General features: G+C 45.2%; 1 protein-coding gene across 1 annotated transcript in view; it reads right to left on the bottom strand.

The window, feature by feature from the left end:
- Positions 1 to 21,365, bottom strand: part of LOC126284456 (mucin-5AC-like) — a 68,002-nt gene that overhangs the window by 35,385 nt on the left and 11,252 nt on the right. Inside the window, exon 2 of the mRNA XM_049983377.1 lies at positions 1,535 to 5,155. Within this exon, the coding sequence (XP_049839334.1) occupies positions 1,535 to 5,155 (3,621 nt within the window). The remainder of the gene's footprint in view (positions 1 to 1,534; positions 5,156 to 21,365) is intronic.

Below are 21,365 nucleotides of genomic sequence, written 5' to 3'. Positions count from 1 at the left end.
TTGCTGAAACTAGTACACATTTATAAATAATTAGCACACAGGGTATTTACAAAAGTGCAGTTTCCTTTTTACCCGTTGAAACAAACATCACTAGCAACGTAAAATATGAATGCAATAACAGAAAATACCATAACGACTGTTGGGTAACTTGGGTACCCTTCGTTTCTTTTAGTGTAGGAATAGTTTTTATTATCAATTTTCTATTCTGAAAGAGAAATCCTGTTTATATCCAATGTTATTATTATTAATATTTTTCTTCTTTTATTTGCGGCTGCGATACGTTTTTGCTGCCAAATAAATTAACTGACCGAAAACCTGTTGGAGAATAAATTATATGTTTACATTAAATCAGGACAGCTGTTTTTTTTTATTCTTATGCATTTTGTGTGTCTGTAGTGTTATTGCTTGCTATATATACGTACATTTCAGTAATACTTCCGACCACTAAATATTCATGATCACAGGACACCAAAATTAATGGAATAAATTGACATTTGGGCCTCCGAGATGCCCAAATCGTTAAACAACAAGCACAGGCTCAAATGGAAAGGGATTGGGAAGAAACAAGGTCACTTTTTCAAAGGTACCATCCCTGATTTGAATTTATTATAAAAATTATATACAATTCTATGAATGAATTTTCTGTAGAGTGTATGTGGCAAGTTAAAACCGTGTGTTCGACCGAAATTTCAACTTTGAGCTTCTGTCTTTTTGTAGGCTGTGTCGGACGTGATATTCTAGTAATCGCGTGACAGGAAAGGAAGAGAACGTGGGATCGAAAACCCACCGAACCACCGAAACCGTTCAGTTCGCATTTAAATTAGCCTTCATCTCTCTATCAAGTTAAGATTCGCTAGAAACGACACCTGGTTCGGACGCCACGTTAAACTGCAGCCCCCCTTTCCTCGTTAGGGTTACGAGTGTAGATTATATACAGGCATGTCACCGAAGTGGTGTCCAATTGAAAAACTTGTACTACGCCGTTGAGCCACACGAGGTGGTAATTTTATGCTCCATCCCAGCATTCATAGTACCGAGAGGAAGCATATGCAGGGTATGGTAGGGGAGAGGAGAAGCTCATGTTAAACTGGAACTTGATATCCGGAAAGCGTGCTTCGGATGGTGTAATTAGTCGAACACTGTTCGCAAACGAGAGGAATAAAGGCTTGAATACTGTCTGGAACTTGTCGCGTACACTGACAGAATATCCTGATCGGGAATAGGGACGTGCTGGTATGTCTTTGTAACCTACCGAAGGATGTGAGGCAGTGGTTCGCACGCTGGACTCGCATTCGGGAGGACGACGGTTCAGACCCGCGACCGGCCATCTGATTTAAGTTTAACGTGATTTCCCTAAATCGCTTCACGCAAATTCCGGGATGGTTCCTTCGAAAGGGTACGTCTGACTTCCTTCCCCATTCTTCTCTAATCCGATGAGACCGATGACGTCGCTGTTTGGTCCCTCCTCCAAATCAACCAACCAACTTGAAGCTAAACAGTCATAATTATTATCAGTTAGCTTGTCACACCTTACCTCAGGAAGCGGGACAACTGGTATTGGCCGGGACACCCAGGATCGAATGGAGAACGTGTCGGAGGCACCTGTTGACGTTTCCGAAGAAGTATTCCACACTGAGGTGTCTTTGTAGTGAGAGTCGACTGGGTAACTACTCGCCACACCAGGGGCGGCTGTTACAACATCAGCAGTAGATAAGTTTAGTGACGTCAGTGTAGGTCCCAGCAACTCCTCTGAGGTAGAGTTCAGTAGAGGGCTGTCTAGGGAACAACCTTGCAGTTGCTTAGTGGTGAGTACGTTCAGTAGCAATCCAGAAATAAGCAATTGCGTGATGGTAGACAACTGTTTTGTTATTCGAGAGAGCTCTGACTCTCTCAGGGCTGTAGCAGTTTCGTTCGTAGATGAGCGTTGCAACTCCGTGTCAGAAGGTCCGTCGGCTTGTTTCTTTGCGGCTTCTAACAAGAGATGTGCCGCCCTCAAAATAGGCAGAAAACTAGGTTCTGTCTTTGGAGTTACAGCGTTGACAGGAACGTTCTGCTCCTCTTTTAACTGATACTGCTCATTGTTACTAGACTTCAACGTCCCTGCTTGTTTTTCGGTGGTTAATAGTTGTTTTATGGCCGGACCTCTCGCGTCTCCTCTTTCAGAAATATCAGATGAATCCCACGGATCCTTACTGGGCACTTGCGGATGTCCAGGTGGAGGGCGGGGGATGGATGTCTCCTGCCTCTCGTAATCAATCGTCATACCATCTGGACGTCTGTAAGATGGCTGTGTTTTCTCTGGGCCCCAGCCATATGTCTGTGAGGACTCGGTTGGACTGCTGTTCTCTTCTCTTCGGCCCCCTGGCTTAACAAATTCCGATAGAGGATACCACTCAGTTTCTCTGTCCGGAGGCCCACGCAGTTGTTTCACAGTGGCTTTTGGTATCACGTGGCTTGAAACAGCAGTGTCAATGACGCTGCCGTGGCTCAATGTAGCACCAGCATTCGTCAAAACAGATGCAGACTCTGTGGTCCTATCTTTGGTTATCATTGGTTGTGCATTGTTAACTAAAGTCCATAGGCGTTTGCTGGGTAACCGTGAAAGTCCCTGTTGAGGTCCCATGGAAGATGCTTTCTCACTGTCTCGACCAGTAGGAACTCCAAAGTTTGGCCAGCGATACGACGGGAGTCTCTTCTCTGGACCCCAGTGATCTGTTTTGGAAGTATCTGCTCGACCATCATTAGCTTTCATTCGGTCCTTTGCACTGGCAGTTTTGGACGGAGGATACCGTAGAATTTCACTGTCAGAAGGCCCATGCTTCACGGTGGTTTCTGGTATTACGTGGTTTGAATCAGCACTGTTGACAACGTGTGGATGGCTAGACGTCTCTTCTGTAGACACCAGTGAGGACGCAGGCGTTCCGGTGTCTGAAGCAACCGTTTCCAGTTTCTGTGGAACAACAACAGACTTCCATAGGCGTTTGCTGGGTAACCGTGAAAGTCCCTGTTGGTGTCCCATGGAAGATGCTTCCTGACTCTCATGACCAGTAGAAACTCCGAAGTCTGGCCAGCGATGTGAAGGGAGTCTCTTCTCTGGGCCCCAGTGATATAACTGAATTTTGCTGTCAGGAGGTCCATGCAGCTGCTTCACGGTGGCCTTTGGTTCTGCATGGTTTGAATCAGCAGCGTTGGTAACATGGAGTTGGCTCGCAGCCTCTCCTGTAGCCAATGCCGATGCAGGCACCTCGATGGCTGAAGGAACCGTTTCCAGTTCCTGTGGAAAAGCAACTGACTTCCATGGGCGTGTGCTTGGTAACTGTGAAAGACCTAGTGGCGGTTCAGTAGAAGACGTTTCTTCATTGTTGCGGCCGTCAGTACTAACAGAAGGCCAGTTATATGCAGGTGTTTTTTCTGACCCCAAAACTTGTGATTCATTCCACAATTTTACTGGAGTACTATTCTCCTGCTTTGGAGTGACAGATGAGGTAGAAGACTCTGATTTATTGTCAGGAGGTCCATGTAACTGACGAATAGTGGCATTTGGTAAAATACTGCTTGACTCAGCAGTGCTGATATAATCACGACGATTCGTCATAGATACCGACAGCTTGGATTCGGATTCCTTTGTCTCCTGTGGCAATGGGTGAGACACGTTAGCTGCCTTCCACGATTGACTGCTTAGTGACGTTGACTGTCCCAAAGGCGGTATGATATCATAGGTTTCTTGACTGACATTGCTAGAATCCGCCAACTGCCTCAAGGACACATTCTCTTCTGGGAGTGGAATAAGTGTTGTACTGACGGAATCATTAGACGCTTCTGACCGTTTACCGCTGACAGACTTCTCTAAGTAAGGAGGTCCTTGCTGCTGCTTAAGAGTAGACTGTGGCATCCCTTGGCTTGAGATAAGAGTGCCATGCGTTGTCGTGTGGTCCGACTTGCCAACTAAATTAATCGGCACGACTGTTGAGAACTCTGTTGTCGAACCATTCGTTTCTGTTTGCTGGTAAAACTCATCTGACTTCCAAAGATGCTTACTCGGCAATCGCGAAAGCCCCGATGGAGGCCCAATGGATGTTTTGTGTTCAGCTATATCGCCAGCATCGATCCAGTCATGAGACGGTGATGGTGTCACTTCTGAACCTAATGACTCTGTATCAGGAGGCTCAGTTGGGCTGCTGCCACCTCGTGTCGTTTCTTCCAGGTCAACATGGTCAGTGGAGAAAGATTGCTGTGTTTCACTGTCAGGGAATCCGCGTAACTGCTGCAAAGTAGCCTGCGGTAGCACGTGCTTTGAGTTTGCTTTGTCGTTATTGTGAAGTACTGAACTATCTCTTGCGTTCGTTGCTGTTGTGGTACTAACGAAACCTCTGCTTTTGTCTGAGAATAAAATTTTATTTTCTGATGTAGACTGTAAATGTATACCTAATGAAGGGCTCTGCTCAGTACTAATGTATGATTCAGTGGTTTGTGTACCATCACCGCTATATGACACGAGTTTCAGCTTTGAACTTTCAGAACGCTCGCCATCTGCTTCCAGCGAGCGTTGTGAAGTTTCTTCCTCAAACATGATGGTGCTTTGTGCAGGGAGAGGTTGAACGGAAGTCTCTTCAGTCTCACCGAATCTTGAAGTGACTGCACGTGATGTCAGATCTTCAATTTGAGCTGTCTTCAAAGACTTCATGTCTCCTTGAAGACGGTGAACTTGAGGAAGTTCCCTTGCATGTACAACGTAAGATCCAGTGACACTCTCTGACTCATGCGTTGAGACACTCGTAGAATACTGCGGCAATAGTGTCTTTGCTGTCACATTCCGCGTCTTATTTCGATCAGTTTCATTTTCTGTCATTATAGAGCTCTTAGCGTCTTTGCTTTGCGAATTCAAATTGCGGATTCTCACTGGACCGGCAGCTACCCATCGACGTCTTCCGGAGCGTCTCAGCCTTCGAGCCTGGTACACGTTGCGTTGCTTTGTAGCGGTGACGTCTGCGGACATCGCAGTAGCAGGGACACTACTGCGTTCACCAGGCCCCAAGAAGCTCGAAGGTTTGACTCCAGTGCCGTCAGCTGACCCATACCCGATGCTACTGTCGGCGGTGGTTTTCTCCAAGCAGCAAGCGCTAACGGGATGAGGAGATACACACAGCTCACTCACCTGTGGAAGAAACACTTCTCGTTATCTTTGGATATTATTTTCGAAAACTAGGTGTAACTAGCAATGCTGAAAAACAAATTATTTAAAACAGTTATTAATTAAGTATACATTTCTTTGGCATCTCAGGGGTTGTCCTTGTACAATTAAAGCTTTATTGTACGAGTACAACCAACTACAATTGCTTGCCACAAATGGAATATCTGATGAGGTTTCCATAATGACGACCTAAACTGAGACACATATGTAGTCCGTGATTCAAGGATATTTCTAAGGGCCTCCTACATGTAAAAGCACACAGTTTGCTGTGCCAGATAGGTGAGCACTGGCAACCCATTTCCATTTTCAGTACAATCTCCGAGGTCAATCTGTGACAAAACGACAGTTAATGACAAAGTACAAACCTAATTAAAAACAGAATGTACCAGTTTCCCTCCGAAATTGAGGACAAAGAAACAGAAACTTCAGGTACATCGCCAGGCGCAAAAGGTTGTCGTTTATACATCTCCGTTCACGTTTTACACTCAACTTCTTAGCACACCAAGCCTTTTTCGTGAACTGAATCGACGTCGCTCGGAGAACCACTGTTCTCAAAACTGCTGATTCAGATTGTTGCTTTTCCTTGTAGCCTGGTTGTATATTAGGAGTGCATTACTTAACTGATGCCCACATTCAAGTATGATCGATAATACCAGAATAAATATTCGGAAATAGAAATTAATGTTAAATATTTCGCAAGAAACCACAGAAACGCTTCTCTTACACTGCTGTACCGTTCCTGATTTGCGGAAGAGCCCAAACTAATAAACGAGTAAGCTAACGTTAATTTTAAGCGAGTGTTTTATGCTCCTTCGCTGTTATGCCACTGTTAGCGACTAGTAAACATTCATTCACTCACATTCACTCAAATAATGCTACTTGAAAGTACTACAGGCAGTCGCTGAACTCCGTGTGGTGAAGGCATGACAATAATCGTCATTAAGCTAAAAACATCCAAAGGTGCATCCAAAACTATTGCTGTTCTGAAAAATACGTTGTAAGTGTAAAACGTTTCCCATCCTATAGTGGCAGACTGTTATAGCAACCGGTTTAAAGTGTTTCAGAATAAAAACAGTCTCGGTTACGAAATTATTTAATGTCAATGAAGCGTTTCAAAAAAATGGCTCTGAGCACTATGGGACTTAACTTCTGAGGTCATCAGTCCCCTAGAACTTAGAACTACTTAAACCTAACTAACCTAAGGACACAACACACATCCGTGGACGACGTAGGATTTGAACCTGCGACCGTAGCGGTCGCACGGTTACAGACTCTGGCGCCTAGAACCGCTCGGCCACACCGGCCGGAAAAGCGTTTCACCCTGATGATGCCCCAATTGGGTGAAACGTGCCATTGACATTACATAATTTCGCAACCTAGACCTTTTGTTTTGAAACATTGTTAAATGTAGCGATCTAAAGAAGAATTATTCTCGTTAAGACTTCATTAACAACTTGTACGTGTAATTGTCTATAAATTCTTTTCAGTAAATGTTGCTAACAAATATCACAAAAATAGTGTGAAAGGAGTTTTATGGTAGCGCATTGAAAGATAGTGATACATTCAGTTTTAACTGAAATGTACTTGCCTACTCTAAGATCAACTGCTGGAATCCGTTAGAAGTACCACACTAAATGTTAGTGTTGAAATTTTCCAGAAACTACAAGATGATCTACTCATATTTCAGAACTAAAAGTGACACAATGACTGGTGTTCACAGGAATCGAAAGAGAAAAAAGTAAAACGAAAACCTAATGTTCTGTGTTCAAACGTTCCTTCACAAATGGAAATCAAGGAATGATTTTATCATTCAGAAGCTGTATCGCTGTTGAGCGACATAGTAACCCGTAGCGAGGTTGAAAAGCAGCTCAAATAGCTTCAACTCAGTGAAGTCCTCAGCACCTAATGGAGAAATTTAACTAACCTCACTCTTGACCACTATCCAAAGCAGATTCATTGAGCTAGAAAATGATCCCTGTGATAGGACAGGTCGCTTAGCTTTCATACCCATTTCCAGCAGAATCCTGAAACGTCTAGTAATATGACCGACTATCACCACAGAAATCAAAATGGGTTCCGAAAAAAATATCGATCACCTGAAACACAACTCGCTGCCTTCGCATGGGCTTTCCTCAGTACCATGGACAGAGGATCCGGGTGGATTCGATGTTTCTATGCTTTAGAAAAACCTTAGATACTCTTGCTAGTGATGGCTGGCTGTGATTGTTGACATATATTGTTGACATATGTCACTTAATCATTCTCCAAAGTGAGAGACCCAATTACTTTGGTTTATTCTGATAGAGTTATTGATAAAACAACTGACAAACAATGCCAGCATTAATGTAATTAGAACTTGTCACATCTGACAAGTGGGCTTTGGGGGAAGAGATGTTAATAATCTCGCAAGTGTATTAAGTGCACAATGTTTATCATGATGTAAACTGAAAGGCGAATAGTACTACACAAGAGAATATGTTACGCCTGTGATCAGAGTTGAAAGCAGACTTTTCAATGAATCAAACTTAATGGCTTCAAAGTGAACCTTGAAGCGATGGTAGTGGTTAAGAGATGATTTTTATTTCCCTACTCATCGTCTCGCGGTTGCGGCTAGATGTCACTATAGTACTCCAGGTGGAGCTTGAAGTGGCCGCAGAATCAGTGATTGGTAGCACCAAGAAGAAAGTGCAGATCAGCCCGAACTTTATGTAAGTCCTTAGGTACATCGGCTCTGGCGGCGGCAGGAAAGCAGCAGCCCTCGGTGGAATCTGACATGAAGATTGCTGTGGAGTCTAAGATGAAGGAGAGGATGAAGTCTATGATGAAATGATTTATGGTAAAATTCCCCTACAAAGAAATTTTGCATTGGCATGTTCCACATCTCTTACTGTGTTCACACTGGTTGGGTACTCAGAGCACCAAACGAAAAAACTGATCGTTAGATCACATTAGTTCCCTTCCCTAGACTTCTAAGTTTGGTTAACCGGTAACGTGCATTCTAACATTTTACACACTAGAAAGTCGTCTTATTCTCTCTCAATCTCTCTTTGCGACCAATGAGGTGGTCCTCATCAGCACAGCTGAGCTTCTCTGTCTAATCTCTAGTTCATTTATGTTATGATTCTTATATCATGTAAACATTTTGGTTTTATGAAATCAGTATGTCCAACAGCATCTCACGCCTTCAAATTCCCAAAATCTGTCGGTCCCAATTCCAATTTGCGATTTTTGTGTGGCGTATGGTGATTTACGAGGAAAAATTCAGCTTTCTACTTTTTAGCACAAGAGTGTCTTTTGCTAAAAGATGTTCCTCGCCTTTCCACTTTCCTGGGCTGTAAAGTTTTTTGTAGCCGGTTGCTTGCGCCACAAGAAATCCTGTTTACGTTCATCCATGATCCTTTGTGCGCCCCAGCTTTGCAATATAAAGAGCACTCCGGACTGTAGGCTACTGACGTATTCCTCTCTTGTGCGTAATTATGCGAAATGCCTCTGAGTGTGGTGGCCTACTTTCACTCGTATAGCAGCCTGTCTGCACCACCCAGAAGCCTTCTTCTCACTTAAGTAATGATACATACCCGAATTAATAATGAATGGAGGATAAGATTACGTTAGTTAATTGCCGACAATTGCTGGTATTGTGGTTCATCAAATTCCATTCAGTTGATTAAATATTCCAATCAAACCGTTCTTTCATGATGAATTTATATATGTTACATGTCTCTTTCCGAAAAATGGTCGTGTAACGCAGTACCCAAACGACATTAAATGTAAAAGTTCTTATGGGAGGTACTACTAACGAGACTCGCGACTGAACCGCAGATTTCCTGACAGGCAGTACGCAGCATGTTATCCTAGATGGAGAGTCACAGAGTTGTCCACGAATACTGCATCGGTATATGGTTGTCCCCAGAGGAGTTTAATGCAAAAGCATCATTGTTCATTTTGTAAAGTAACGACTTTTTTTTTTCGGCGTCAGTCTTCTGACTGGTTTGATGAGGCCCGCCACGAAGTCCTCTCCTGTGCCATCACAGAGCAGTACTTGCAACTTACGTCCTCAATTGTTTGTTGGATGTATTCCAATCTCTGTCTTCCTCTGAAGTTTTTTTCCTCTACAGCTCCCTCTAGTGCCATGGAAGTCATTCCCTCATGTCTTAACAGTCGTCCTATCTTCCTGCCTCTTCTCCTTATCAGTGTTTTCCACATATTCCTTTACTCTCCGATTCTCTATGGAACCTCTTCATTCCTTACTTTATCAGTCCACATAAGTTTCAACATTCGTCTGTAGCAGCACATCTCAAATGCTTCGATTCTCTTCTGTTCCGGTTTTCCCACACCCATGTTTCACTACCATACAATGCTGTACTCCAGACGCATATTCTCTGAAATTTCTTCCTCAAGTTAAGGCCGATATTACTGCCCAGGAGTGCCCTTTCTTTTGTCCTGCTTGCAGTGTCCATCATTGGTTTTTTACTGCCTAGACAGCAGAATCCCTTAGCTTCATCTACTTGTGACCATCGATCCTGATGTTCTCGCTGTTCTCATATCTACTACTTCTCATTACCTTCGTCTTTCTTCGATTTACTCTCAGTCCATAGTCTGTACTCACTAGACTGTTCATTCCGTTCAGCAGATCATGTAACTCTTTTTCAGTTTCACTTAGAATAGCAATGTCATCTTTGAATCGTATCATTGATATCCTTTCACCTTGAATTTTAATTCCACTCCTGAACCATTCTTTAATACGAGCACTTCGTTCTTGGTTGTCCACTCTTATCATTCCCTCTTGGCTGTTGTACATATTGTATTTGACCCTTCTCTCCCTATAGCTTACCCCTATTTTTCTCAGAATTTCGAACATCTTGCACGATTTCACATTGTCGAACGCTCTTTCCAGGTCGACAAATCCTATGAACGTGTCTTCATTTATCTCTAGTCTTGCTTCCATTATTAACCGCAACGTCAGAATTGCCTCTCTCGTGACTTTAACTTTCTCAAAGCCAAACTAATCGTCATCTACCGCATCCTCAGTTTTCTTTTCCATTCTTCTGCAAATTATTCTTGTAAACAACTTCGATGCTTGAGCTGTTAAGCTGATTGTACGATAATTCTCCACTCGTCAGCTCTTGACGTCTTCGGAATTGTGTGGTTGATACTTTTCCGAAAGTCAAGATGGAATGTCGCCAGACTCATACATTCTAAACACCAACGTGAATAGTCTTTTTGTTGCCACTTCCCCAATCGTTTTAGAATTTCTGATGGAATGTTATCCATCCCTTCCGCCTTATTTGATCTTAAGTCCTCCAAAGCTCTGTTAAATTCTGATTCTAACACTAGATCCCCTATCTCTTCTAAATCGACTCCTGTTTCTTCTTCTAGCAGATCAGACAAATCTCTTCCCCCCCTCCCCCCCCCCTCCCGCCACAGAGGCTCTCAATGTATTTTTTCCACCTATCCGCTCTCTCCTCTACATTCTTCAAATTTCTCCTGCAGCCATTTCCTCTTTGCTTCCCTGCACTTCCTATTTATTTCATTCCTCAGGGACTTGTATTTCTCTATTCCTGAATTTCCCGGAACATTTTTGTACTTTTTCCTTTCAACGATCGATTGAAGTACTGCTTCTGTTACCCATGGTTTCTTCACAGTTACCTTCTTTGCACCTACGTTTTTCTTCGAAACTTCTGTGATGGTTCATTTTAGAGATGTACATTCCTCTTCAACCAAACTGCCTACTGCTCTATTCCTTATTGCAGTATCTATAGCCTTAGAGAACTTTAACCATATCTCGTCATTCCTTAGTACTTCCGTATCCCACTTCTTTGCATACTGATTCTTCCTGACTAATGTCTTAAACTTCAGCCTACTCTTCATCACTACTATATTGTGATCTGAATCTATATCTAGTACTGGGTTCGCCTTACAATCCAGTACCTGATTTCGGAATCTCTGCCTGACCATAAAGTAATCTAAATGAAATTTTCTAGTATCACCCGGCCTTTTATAACTATACCTCCACCTCTTGTGATTCTTGAACAGAGTATTCGTTATTACTAGCTGAAATTTGTTACAGAACTCAATTAGTCTTCCTCCTCTCTCAGTCCACCTCACTTCACTGGCCCCAACTATACCTAGATGGAGACTTTGCATTTCCCTTTTCAGATTTTCTAGTTTCCCTACCACGTTCAAAGTTCTGACATTCCACACCTCTACTCAATCTTTTTGTCGTAGCCTACTCCTTGGCAGACCCTCCCAGAGATCCGAATGAGGGACTATTCGGCAATCTTTTGTCAATAGAGTGATCACTATGACACATCTTCAATTACAGGCCACACGTCCTGTGGGGCCGAGCGGTTCTAGGCGCTTCAGTCCGGGACCACGCTGCTGCTACGGTCGCAGGTTCGAAACCTGCCTGGGGCATGGATGTGTGTGGTGTCCTTAGGTTAGTTACGTTTAAATCGTTCTAAGTCTAGGGAACTGATGACCTCTGATGTTAAGTTCCATAGTGCTTGGAGCCATTTGAATTTGAACGTCCTGTGGATACAAGTGACGTGTCTTTAATGCAGTGGTTTCCATTGCCTTCTGCATTATCAGGCCGTTGTTTATTGTTGATTCTCCCGCCTTTAGGGGCAGTTGTCCTTATCCTAGGACAAGGGAGTGCCCTGAACCTCTGTCCGCTCCTCCGCCCTCTTTGATAAGCCCATTGGCAGAATGAGGGGTGACTTATGGCGGAAGTCTTCGGCCGCCAATGCTGATTATTAATCAATGTGTATGGAGCGGGCGGATTTGTACCAGGGATCGAAGACATGTTGATCATGTATCAAAGACGCTATCCCTTTTCTTTCTTTTTTTGCACTTTGTTCGTTATTGTTCGCTGTATTTGGTCTTAGCGGACGGAATATGAGATACGTTGAAGTTCGTTGCTGATCCCTGCACTCAGTTTTTTACTACAGCTCTCTGACCGAACACGCTGAGCTACCGTGCCGGCTACCCCTAGACAAAGGGGGCCAATGACATAGCGTATCTTATACTTTCAGTCCCAGAATTTTCACTGCTGTGCTCCTCTACTGGGATCTGGTGTTCAGTATTATCTAAACACCGTCACGGAGCACTGTTGCGTTCACTTGTAAAATGGAGTTTTCCCACGTTAATGCTGAAGAAAGGGGATATAGCATGGAATTCTTCCGGCTACTATTGATGAATCATCATTGGATAGAAATCTAGAAAGGGAAACAAGCACTGTTGGTAGGAACCATCTACCTCTCAGAGGGGTGGGGGTGAAGAAGAAGCGCAACGCACACAAATAGACACATAATTTCAAATCTTCATGAAATGTTTCCCGCTGACATCCGCCCCACCCACACACAAGCTGACACATATACACTCACACACACACACACACATACACACGTACGCACACACGCACAACCTATGAAAAGACAAAGGTTTATCACTTATTACTTTTTTGTAGTTCACGCAGCACTTTATTATTTCTTTAATACTAAGCCTATTTGCGAAGAATTTCGCAGACGCATCCATATACAAGGTGAAGCGAAATTCGCGCACTCGGGCTTCGCAGCGTGACGCCTCACATGCCAGCGATAAAAAAAATGTCTCTCACAAAATTTCGTCGGGCGAGTACATCCGGCAGGAAAAGGACGTTAAAAAGTGGCAATCTGCCAACACTGTAACCACTTGTATGGTAACTACCTCTGTCAGCACATATTAGTTGTAGTTTACAGTGGGTACAGTGGGTCGAGTTTTGGGTTCGCATGCAGAAGGTCGAGGGTTCGATCTTGGGTTGGGGCGCATTTTATTCTTATTTGTTAATTACTTCCTTTCATTTCATACTGTAAAATAGACCGTTTCTTAGGTCACATGTACCCTAAATTTACAATATTTTGTAACGCTGAACGTAACACATATGTGGTGAAACAAATAAGAAATAGACAGTTAAAAAAATGACCTGTCTTAGGACAGAATAATTACAAACACAATATCAATTTCGTGATGTTAAATAAGATAGCACCGTACAATAACTCATCTACTTGTCGTTTATACTACATGTAATATGAGCACTCAGATATCGGACATTAGTAATCAGTGACAATAATAATGTTCATATTAATGACCACATGATCTTCACAACAGAACGCGTTGTCCTCAGAACAACAGATGTTCAAAGCGACCTCCCTGCACGTACAAACATTGCGCAACCCGCCGGATCATACAGCTCTGGACCAAAGTAACAAGAGCAGCGTGAGCACACGCTACCAACTATTCCACATTCGTCTGCGGAGTAGAGTACACATGCTCCTTAAGGTGTTCCCACAGGAATAAATCTAGGGGGTTTAGGTCAGGTGAACGTGGTGGCCATGCAACTGGGCCTCAACATCTGAGCGATTTCCCTGGAAATGTTCTGTCAAAATACTGTCGCACAATAATTCCAGACGTGGAGGTACACCATCATGTTGGAACCATACCCTCTGCTGAACATGTAGTGGAACATCTTCCAGCGCATCAGGCAGATAGTTCGACAGGAATGCATCATAGCTTCGTGCAGTCAATCGGTCAGGCAACATGTAGGGGCCAAAACACCTGCCGCTCAATATTCCGGCCCAGACGTTGATACCAAAGCGAACTTGATATCAACAGTCACGGGTGAGGTGTGTGTTAACCGCACAACAATGGTGGGCATTGTGCATATTTAAGATACCCTCATAAGTGACTGCTGCTTCATCCAACCAGAGTCATCGTTGGCTTCCCGTTGTTGTTGGAACCATTCACAGAATTGCAACCGCTGATGGCGATCTGCAGGATACAGGTGTTGCCTGATAGCATAATAATAGGGGTTCAGCTCATGCTTATGCAGCACGTTAACGACTGTGTGTTGCGAGACATGCAGCTGTCTTGCTACGCTACGTGTACTTCGCTAAGTTTCTTGGTGCCTGACCTCCATAATAGCTTCCTCAGTAGCTGGAGTACGGCGAGTCCATGGACGATCTCTGTCACTCGATGGTGGAAGCAGAGAACGCACAGCTCCAGACAACGTAACACACTTTTATCAGGATAGCGTCGACGAGGATATCTAGCAGCATGTTCACGAGCGATAACACCAGTCCAGTTATCAGATGCGCCTAGGACCAGAAGCAATCGACATATTCATTCTGGTTTAGAGGTTTACAATGCGAGAATTTGAAACGTATACGCATGTATATTGGAGTCTGTCACCGGTGCGTTACTCCGCTCACAACTGGTCCCCGTCTCGTGGACAGCACATACAGTTCATCCCGACATCGCTAAATGTGAAATGTTCGGTTTCGAATTACACTGTTTCACTAACAGCCGGCCGCGGTGGTCTCGCGGTTCTAGGCGCGCAGTCCGGAACCGAACGACTGCTACAGTCCTTAGGTTAGTTAGGTTTAAGTAGTTCTAAGTTCTAGGGGACTGATTACCACTGCTGTTAAGTCCCATAGTGCTCAGAGCCAACCATTTGAACCACTAACGGTAATCGACGTGACGATTCCACAATCCCATCGATAGAATAAAATAATAATAATAATAATGCACTGAGATACGAACGAAACAGCATGTGGTTACTAGACTCAGTGCTGAAAGGCATAAGTAGTTGGACCATGGTGATAACACATACAACTAATAACCAAGTTTGGACACTATTCTCAAATCATGTTGCTAGTCCTACTGGTAGCGTAAGGCCCTAACAAAATGTAATTGATCTGAAAGGGGCAAGAATAATAGTTGGTACTAATCTATGAGGCCACTGGAGAAGGGTACAAAGAAAACAGGTTTCACATCTAGTAGATAAAGTGGTGCGAATAAATTCACTCCCACGAGTACGAATAAATTCACGCTCACGACATGGAAACAGCTTCTTTCAAACGTGACCAATTTTACATTTCTGCGATTGTAGTACGTAATTCAAAAAAATGGTTAAAATGGCTCTGAGTACTATGGGACTTAACATCTGCGGTCATAAGTCCCCTAGAACGTAGAACTACTTAAACCTAACTAACCTAAGGACATCAAACAGATCCATGACCGAGGCAGGATTAAAACCTGCGACCGTAGCGGTCATGCGGTTCCAGACTGAAGCGCCTAGAACCGCACGGCCACACCGGCTGGCAGTAGGTAATTGCAAATGTTTTCTAGAGGACCCACTGCAATTGCCGTTGACGTTTAAGATGGCAGATACTGTATTACCTGGACTACATTTATCAAATAAAAAACATATGTCTCTCCTCAGGATCAATCCATCGACCTCCAGCATGCTAACCCAAAACTCTATCCACTGCACCAACTGTACCGGTCAACTAACGTGTGCTTTCGGGGGTAGTTGCCATACATGTGGTTACAGTATTGCTAGATTGCCACTTTTTAATGTACTTCTGCCGTATGTACTCGGTGAATGAAATTTTGTGAGAAACATTTTTTTAGCGCTGGCACGTGAGGAGTCGCGCTGCGAAGCCCGAGTGCGCGAATTTCACTTTACCCTGTATACCACTTAATATGCCCGCAAAGTTACATGGTTGTACGATATACAGTTCAGCATACATGACGTCAGAAACACGTAAAAGGAGAGTCCACCACATTGGGATCACAGATTCACTTCAAACTCTGTACACCTTTAATAGGCCGTTCAGACAACATAATGTGCAGGTAGTAAGCTACACTACTTTGTAAATTCCGAGTGAATCGCAAGAGAAGTACTGCCTTATGTATCTGTACATTAAGGCCACACTTGTGATTTGGTGGTGGTGAAGTGACTAGCGTTCGAGCGGCTCTAAGGCAACGGTTCGACTACCGCCGAAACGTAGTTATTAATCTACTTTTTTTCATCACTACTCATATTATTTTATGTTTATGACATCTGAGAGATAATATAATGAAAAAAATACGGCGTTTATTTTGCATGAAGTTTCAATTTATGTTTTCATGTCTGTATGACATACCATCGTGCATCGTGTGATCTCAAGAGCACATCCGAAGAGTAACTGTCCGTTATTCTTGTGGTCCGACACATTGTGACTTACTGTATTACTGTTTGTGAACAATGTCATTCGCATCATTGCTTATCGAAGTTTGGTTTGAACTTTCCAAGCCTGTCCCTCGTCCTTGAAAATTTAGCAACACGTGGTAAATAGGCAAATAAAATGCTGAATTCCCGACAAACTCATGGAAATACACGAATTTTTTTCCTTATGTTACCTCTGAAATGTCATATAAATAAAATAATGTGACCAGTGATGAAAAAATGTCGTTTAATAACTGAGTTTCACCGGAACTCGAACCATCGCGTCAGACGCGTTCGTCTTGTAAAGCCCGAACGCTAATCACTTCACCACCATCAACTCTAACGTCTGGCAACAATGTACAGATACATAAGTCACATAACAGACGCGCAAAACTTCTCTTGTGATTATTTATTTATTTAGTTTTGACACTTATACCACCAAGACGTCAGATAAGAATAACATTACGATTACCAGTGAATATATCGGTTCTGTGTGTGGAAGAGGCGGCGATTAACTCTTCATGGCAGGAACACCACAAATCTGAGGTGGTTAAGGAAGACATCGCAGACGAAATTGAAGAAAAATTTTCTGTATTTTGGACTGCAGACAACTGTACAGTGGCGTTCTTTAAGGAACTGCCAAAAGTTAGTCTTTGCTTGCAGAAAGTATCCCGCGACCGGAAAGAGGAGCAGTTGAGTAGGTATCTGATGAGGAGTCATTTGGGTAAGAGTCGCACCAAGAACCAGACACATCTCGCGGATGTGCGCACCAGGCGGTGTTCGTCTGTGTCCATAAATCACAGTCGATACACAATGGGGTGTCTGCGAGGTGAATCCATTGAAGGTGTGACCGGCACACATGCTTCCCATTGATAGTAAGGTACCATGCAGACCAGATGTCAGTGTCAAGATAAGGAGCGCACACCGATCGCCAAACGGCACGGCAGTCGACGTTGGGAAGCTCCACCTCAACCACATTCCGTGACATGTGCTGCTGAAGGAAATCATAGATCTCCTTGCTGGATGTCTATTGCGCCGCCAGTACCACAGTACGGACATAGTTCAGTTCAAGAAAAAAATTGCGGAAGTAAAAGAAGGGCGGCGGGACATCCGAAAGTTGGATAGGTGCTGCGATAGAGTGTGGTGCTAAGGCTTGCAGCAATAGGCTGGTAAAGCACGTAAGACTACGGTGCCACAACATCATGTGAGAACCAATGAAAATGGCTACAGCTTTGGCAGGCACATGATGCAGACCTAAACCGCCCCGCACCGGGGAAGGGTGAGAGTTTTGAACAGGAAGTTGTGGCAAACAAACGAACCCAATGCCGCTAGCATGCGGCGGTCGATGGATGATGGAATAGAAAGTGTCTGTGCCACGCGGGGGATACGTGATAGCAAATATACATTTACGTATTGCGTGCGTTGCAGAAGATCGAGTGCTCGTAAACGGTGATCTAAGAGGCCATCTCGTTGTTGGAAAAGTAGACGTCTGCAGTTGACGACAATTTTCCGCCGCAGATCACTTGTAAAATCGAGTCCTAAGCATCGGAGAGTATCAGCTGCACGCAGAGGAGCAGCACTGTCCGCAGGAAGTCCTGCACCTACAGCCATGGCACTCGAGTAGCGGACGTTACGGCAGCTACCAGAAGCTTCGCCGTAGGTGGTAACCTATGTCAGTGAGTCCCTGGCCTCAGTACCGCAACGAAGAACGATAATTAGATTGATATGCAGTGCAGCTGAATACATGGTCACAGAGAGACATCCAAGAGAGGCGTTGACGGTGGCCGCACAGCAACGGTTCCATGGCGAACGTATCCAACAGTGCTGAGAGCGGGCAGCCTCGACGCACTGATCGACCGATCGAGATGGGAGGAGTAAGACGGCCACTGTAGAGTACACGAGACGTAGCTCCACGAAGGAGACGCACTGTGACGTCAACGGTAGTATCAGGTTACCCATATTGCGGAGCACCCCTTCTAGGAAGTCGTGATCGACGCGATCGAACGCCTGGCTGAAGTCAAGAGCTACCAAAAGTCCAAGCTTACGACGTGCGTGAGCAGTTATGTCCCGATAGCTGCAGAGGGCTGTGCGGATGTTACTAGTACATCCCAAACCACGCACCGAGCTGTCCGTTTAAGCCGCACAGCCAACAGCCCGGTAAAGATCCTTGTATCACTGTTGAGTAACGTCAAGGGGCGGTAATCACATATCTGTAAGGTAACTCGAGGCTTGTGGATTGGAATGACGAATTATCCCCAAACCGTCTGGAATCGGCACGAAAGGAGACATAAGGTCCTGAAAAATTTCCGCCCACACTGGCGCCAGAACGGGACGAACTCTCCGATAAAGCTCCAGTGGGAGGCCGTCACGTCCAGGTTCGTAGAACCCGTCTGGAAAGGATCATGGAACCCGTCCTCCGTGACGTTAGCAATCAGATCCATCGTCTCAATCATGGTAACCGAGCCAGTCTGGAGACCGCCCTAATGTTGGCAGGGCGGTCACGCTGATCAGAGTACATGCACGGAGGGTAGGCCCTATATACCGTTGGGTATCAAAACGCTGCCGTCATTACCTCCGTCAAGGTGGCAGAGGGAGAGCGACTTGAGCTATGCGTTGGCACGATTCGTCATCTCCTGGCGCTCCGGTGAATACGGCATCATAGTAAATTCCTGAAGAAAGGTGAGATATAATTCCTGAGTCCGTCGCCGCCACGTCGCAACACCCCTTCCGTAAGCAATCAATGCCTTGCGGAGAGCAGGCTTTGTACAGAGCACACACCATGACAGGGCAGACTGATAGGCATCGCGGCGTCAACAACAAGCTGCCCACGTGATCTCGATGAGCTGCCGACAGCCGGGTGAAGTAAGGTGGACCATGCTCAGTTTCTATGGTCCACGGCCGCGCCACACCCTTGGCGGCAGAGATTGATGGCGCAGGTATATGCGTCATGGTCAGAGAACGCAGTGGGCCAGACTTCAGCAGCCTCCACCCCACTGACAATATCGCGGGAGATGTTAATACGATAGTGTCGGTTGGAAGAATGGCTAGTGAAATGTGCAAATCCGGACGATCACCATGAACATGCTCCCAAGAATCCACGAGGTTGAGGTGCTGGAGAATTGTCGCCAGCCTCAGTTGGTCTTTGGCTGCCTGGGTGCAGTTGAAATCGCCTCCCATGATCGATGCATACTTCCCACACAGGAAGAGAGAAGGTTCAACGTTAACGGTGGCGACCCGAACCAGATGGCTCCTAGTCATTGACGATCCTGAGAGACACATACCTCTGGCATCAGGGAAATAGATAACTGCATCAGCGAGGATACCGTCATGTAAGAGGTTCGTCACACCACTACGAGTAGGGGAAACATGAGAGACATGTATTGTAAAACTGTGGCAAGCACAGAAACGTGCAACATACACTTCCTGAAGGAGAGCAACATCCGCGCCATACACCATGACATGGGGTAAAGCCCGTTTGTGGCGAACGCGAATAGTGTTGACATTGACCGTGGCTATGCGATAACTCTGGAAAGCTGCCGTCGCCAGGAGGTCAAGCGATTCAGACACGGGGGAGGCACAGGGAACTCCCTGTTAGGCCCTCACGGAATTTCACATCACTGTAAGAGGGAGGGAGCCGATCCCGCCAAGGGCGGGGGGGGGGGGGGGGACCATCGTTCTGTACACACCCAGAATGTCCGCCTAGGAGACAGACGTGTCACTGCGTTGCTTCAGTTCAACATTATCACAGATGCGCCCACGGGTAGCGTCGTACACACTAAGGGAGGCAACCGCATCAGCCGCAGGTGGGGGAAAGGTCGGTGTCCTGAAGTGGACGCTGACTTGAGATGGAGGCAGGGAAAGACGTCGCTTCTTCAGGTGGCAGGGCGTCAGAGTACAGCGCTCCATCAGTTGCAAGGTCGTCATCCCGTGCAGACATCCGACGGACGCGGTCATCAGAAGGGGTACGGGCGTTGTCTCTTCCGTTTCCTCGGCGACCGTTGCTTCCTAAAACGCTGTTCCGTGTCGGACAGCGGGTGGCTATCGTCCGACATGCGGAGGGATGGAAAAAAGCAGAGGTAGGTACAGATCAATTATCAACAACCATGGGGTAGGGATAGACAGATTGTGCCTGCTGACGGTCGTCATTCATTTGTTCATTTGTACTGCTTCCTACGGAGCTATAGGAGAGACAGGCGAATCGTCCATCTCGCCGTCGAGAGGAGCCCGTAGGGTAGCGTCTGATTCAGTGGGGACGTAGCAGTCAGCACCGCCGCAGACACGTAAGACAGAGGTAACACAGAAGGCGCCGCAGGAAGAGGGACGTCTCCGGACGGCGTCCGAACCAGTCTATGTCGGAGGCTTGCAGAACGGACATGGCCTTTCTTGTTACAACCTGAATAAGTGCCCGGCTGCCCTGCAGTCGGCAACGACGTTTCCGCCACGTGAAAGTTGGTGGTAATAATATATGCTTACGTCCTCGGTGAAGATAGGATTTCGGAATTTAGTGAGCAGCCCCGTCCATTTAGCGCGTCGTCTATCTGCAAGTGTGTCCCACTTCAAACTTTCTATGAGACTTGTAACGCTCTCGCGATGGCTAAATGTACCAGTCACGAATAATGCCACCCTTCTTTGGAGCTTCTCAATCTCTTGAATCAGACCCAACTGGTGAGGGTCCCATACAGATGAACAGAAGTCCAAGAGTGGACGAACTAACGTATTGTAAGCTATTTCCTTTGTTGAAGGACTGCATCGCTTCAGGATTCTACAAATAAACCGCTGTCTAGAGTTTGCCTTACCCGTTACTTGTGTAATCTGATCATTCGATTTGAGATCATTACGAGTACTCACACCCAGATACTGGACGGATGTTACCGCTTCCAAAGACTGGGCATTTATTTTGTACTCGCACAGTAATGGGGATTTTCGCTTTGTTACAAGCAGTAGGTTACGCTTACTAATATTGAGGGATAACTTCAGGCATTACACTACGCATTTATTTTCTGCAAATCCTCATTCATTAGTTCACAACTTTCGTGTGATACTACTTACCTGTAGACTGCAGCGTCATCGCCAAACGGTCTAATGCCGTTGTCAATACCATCAACCAGATCGTTTACGTAAACCGTAAAAAGCAGCGGACCTATTACG

This window comes from Schistocerca gregaria, chromosome 8 (genome assembly GCF_023897955.1).
Source record: "Schistocerca gregaria isolate iqSchGreg1 chromosome 8, iqSchGreg1.2, whole genome shotgun sequence".
Classification (NCBI taxonomy): domain Eukaryota; kingdom Metazoa; phylum Arthropoda; class Insecta; order Orthoptera; family Acrididae; genus Schistocerca; species Schistocerca gregaria.
This window is presented reverse-complemented; position numbering and strand designations above follow the sequence as displayed.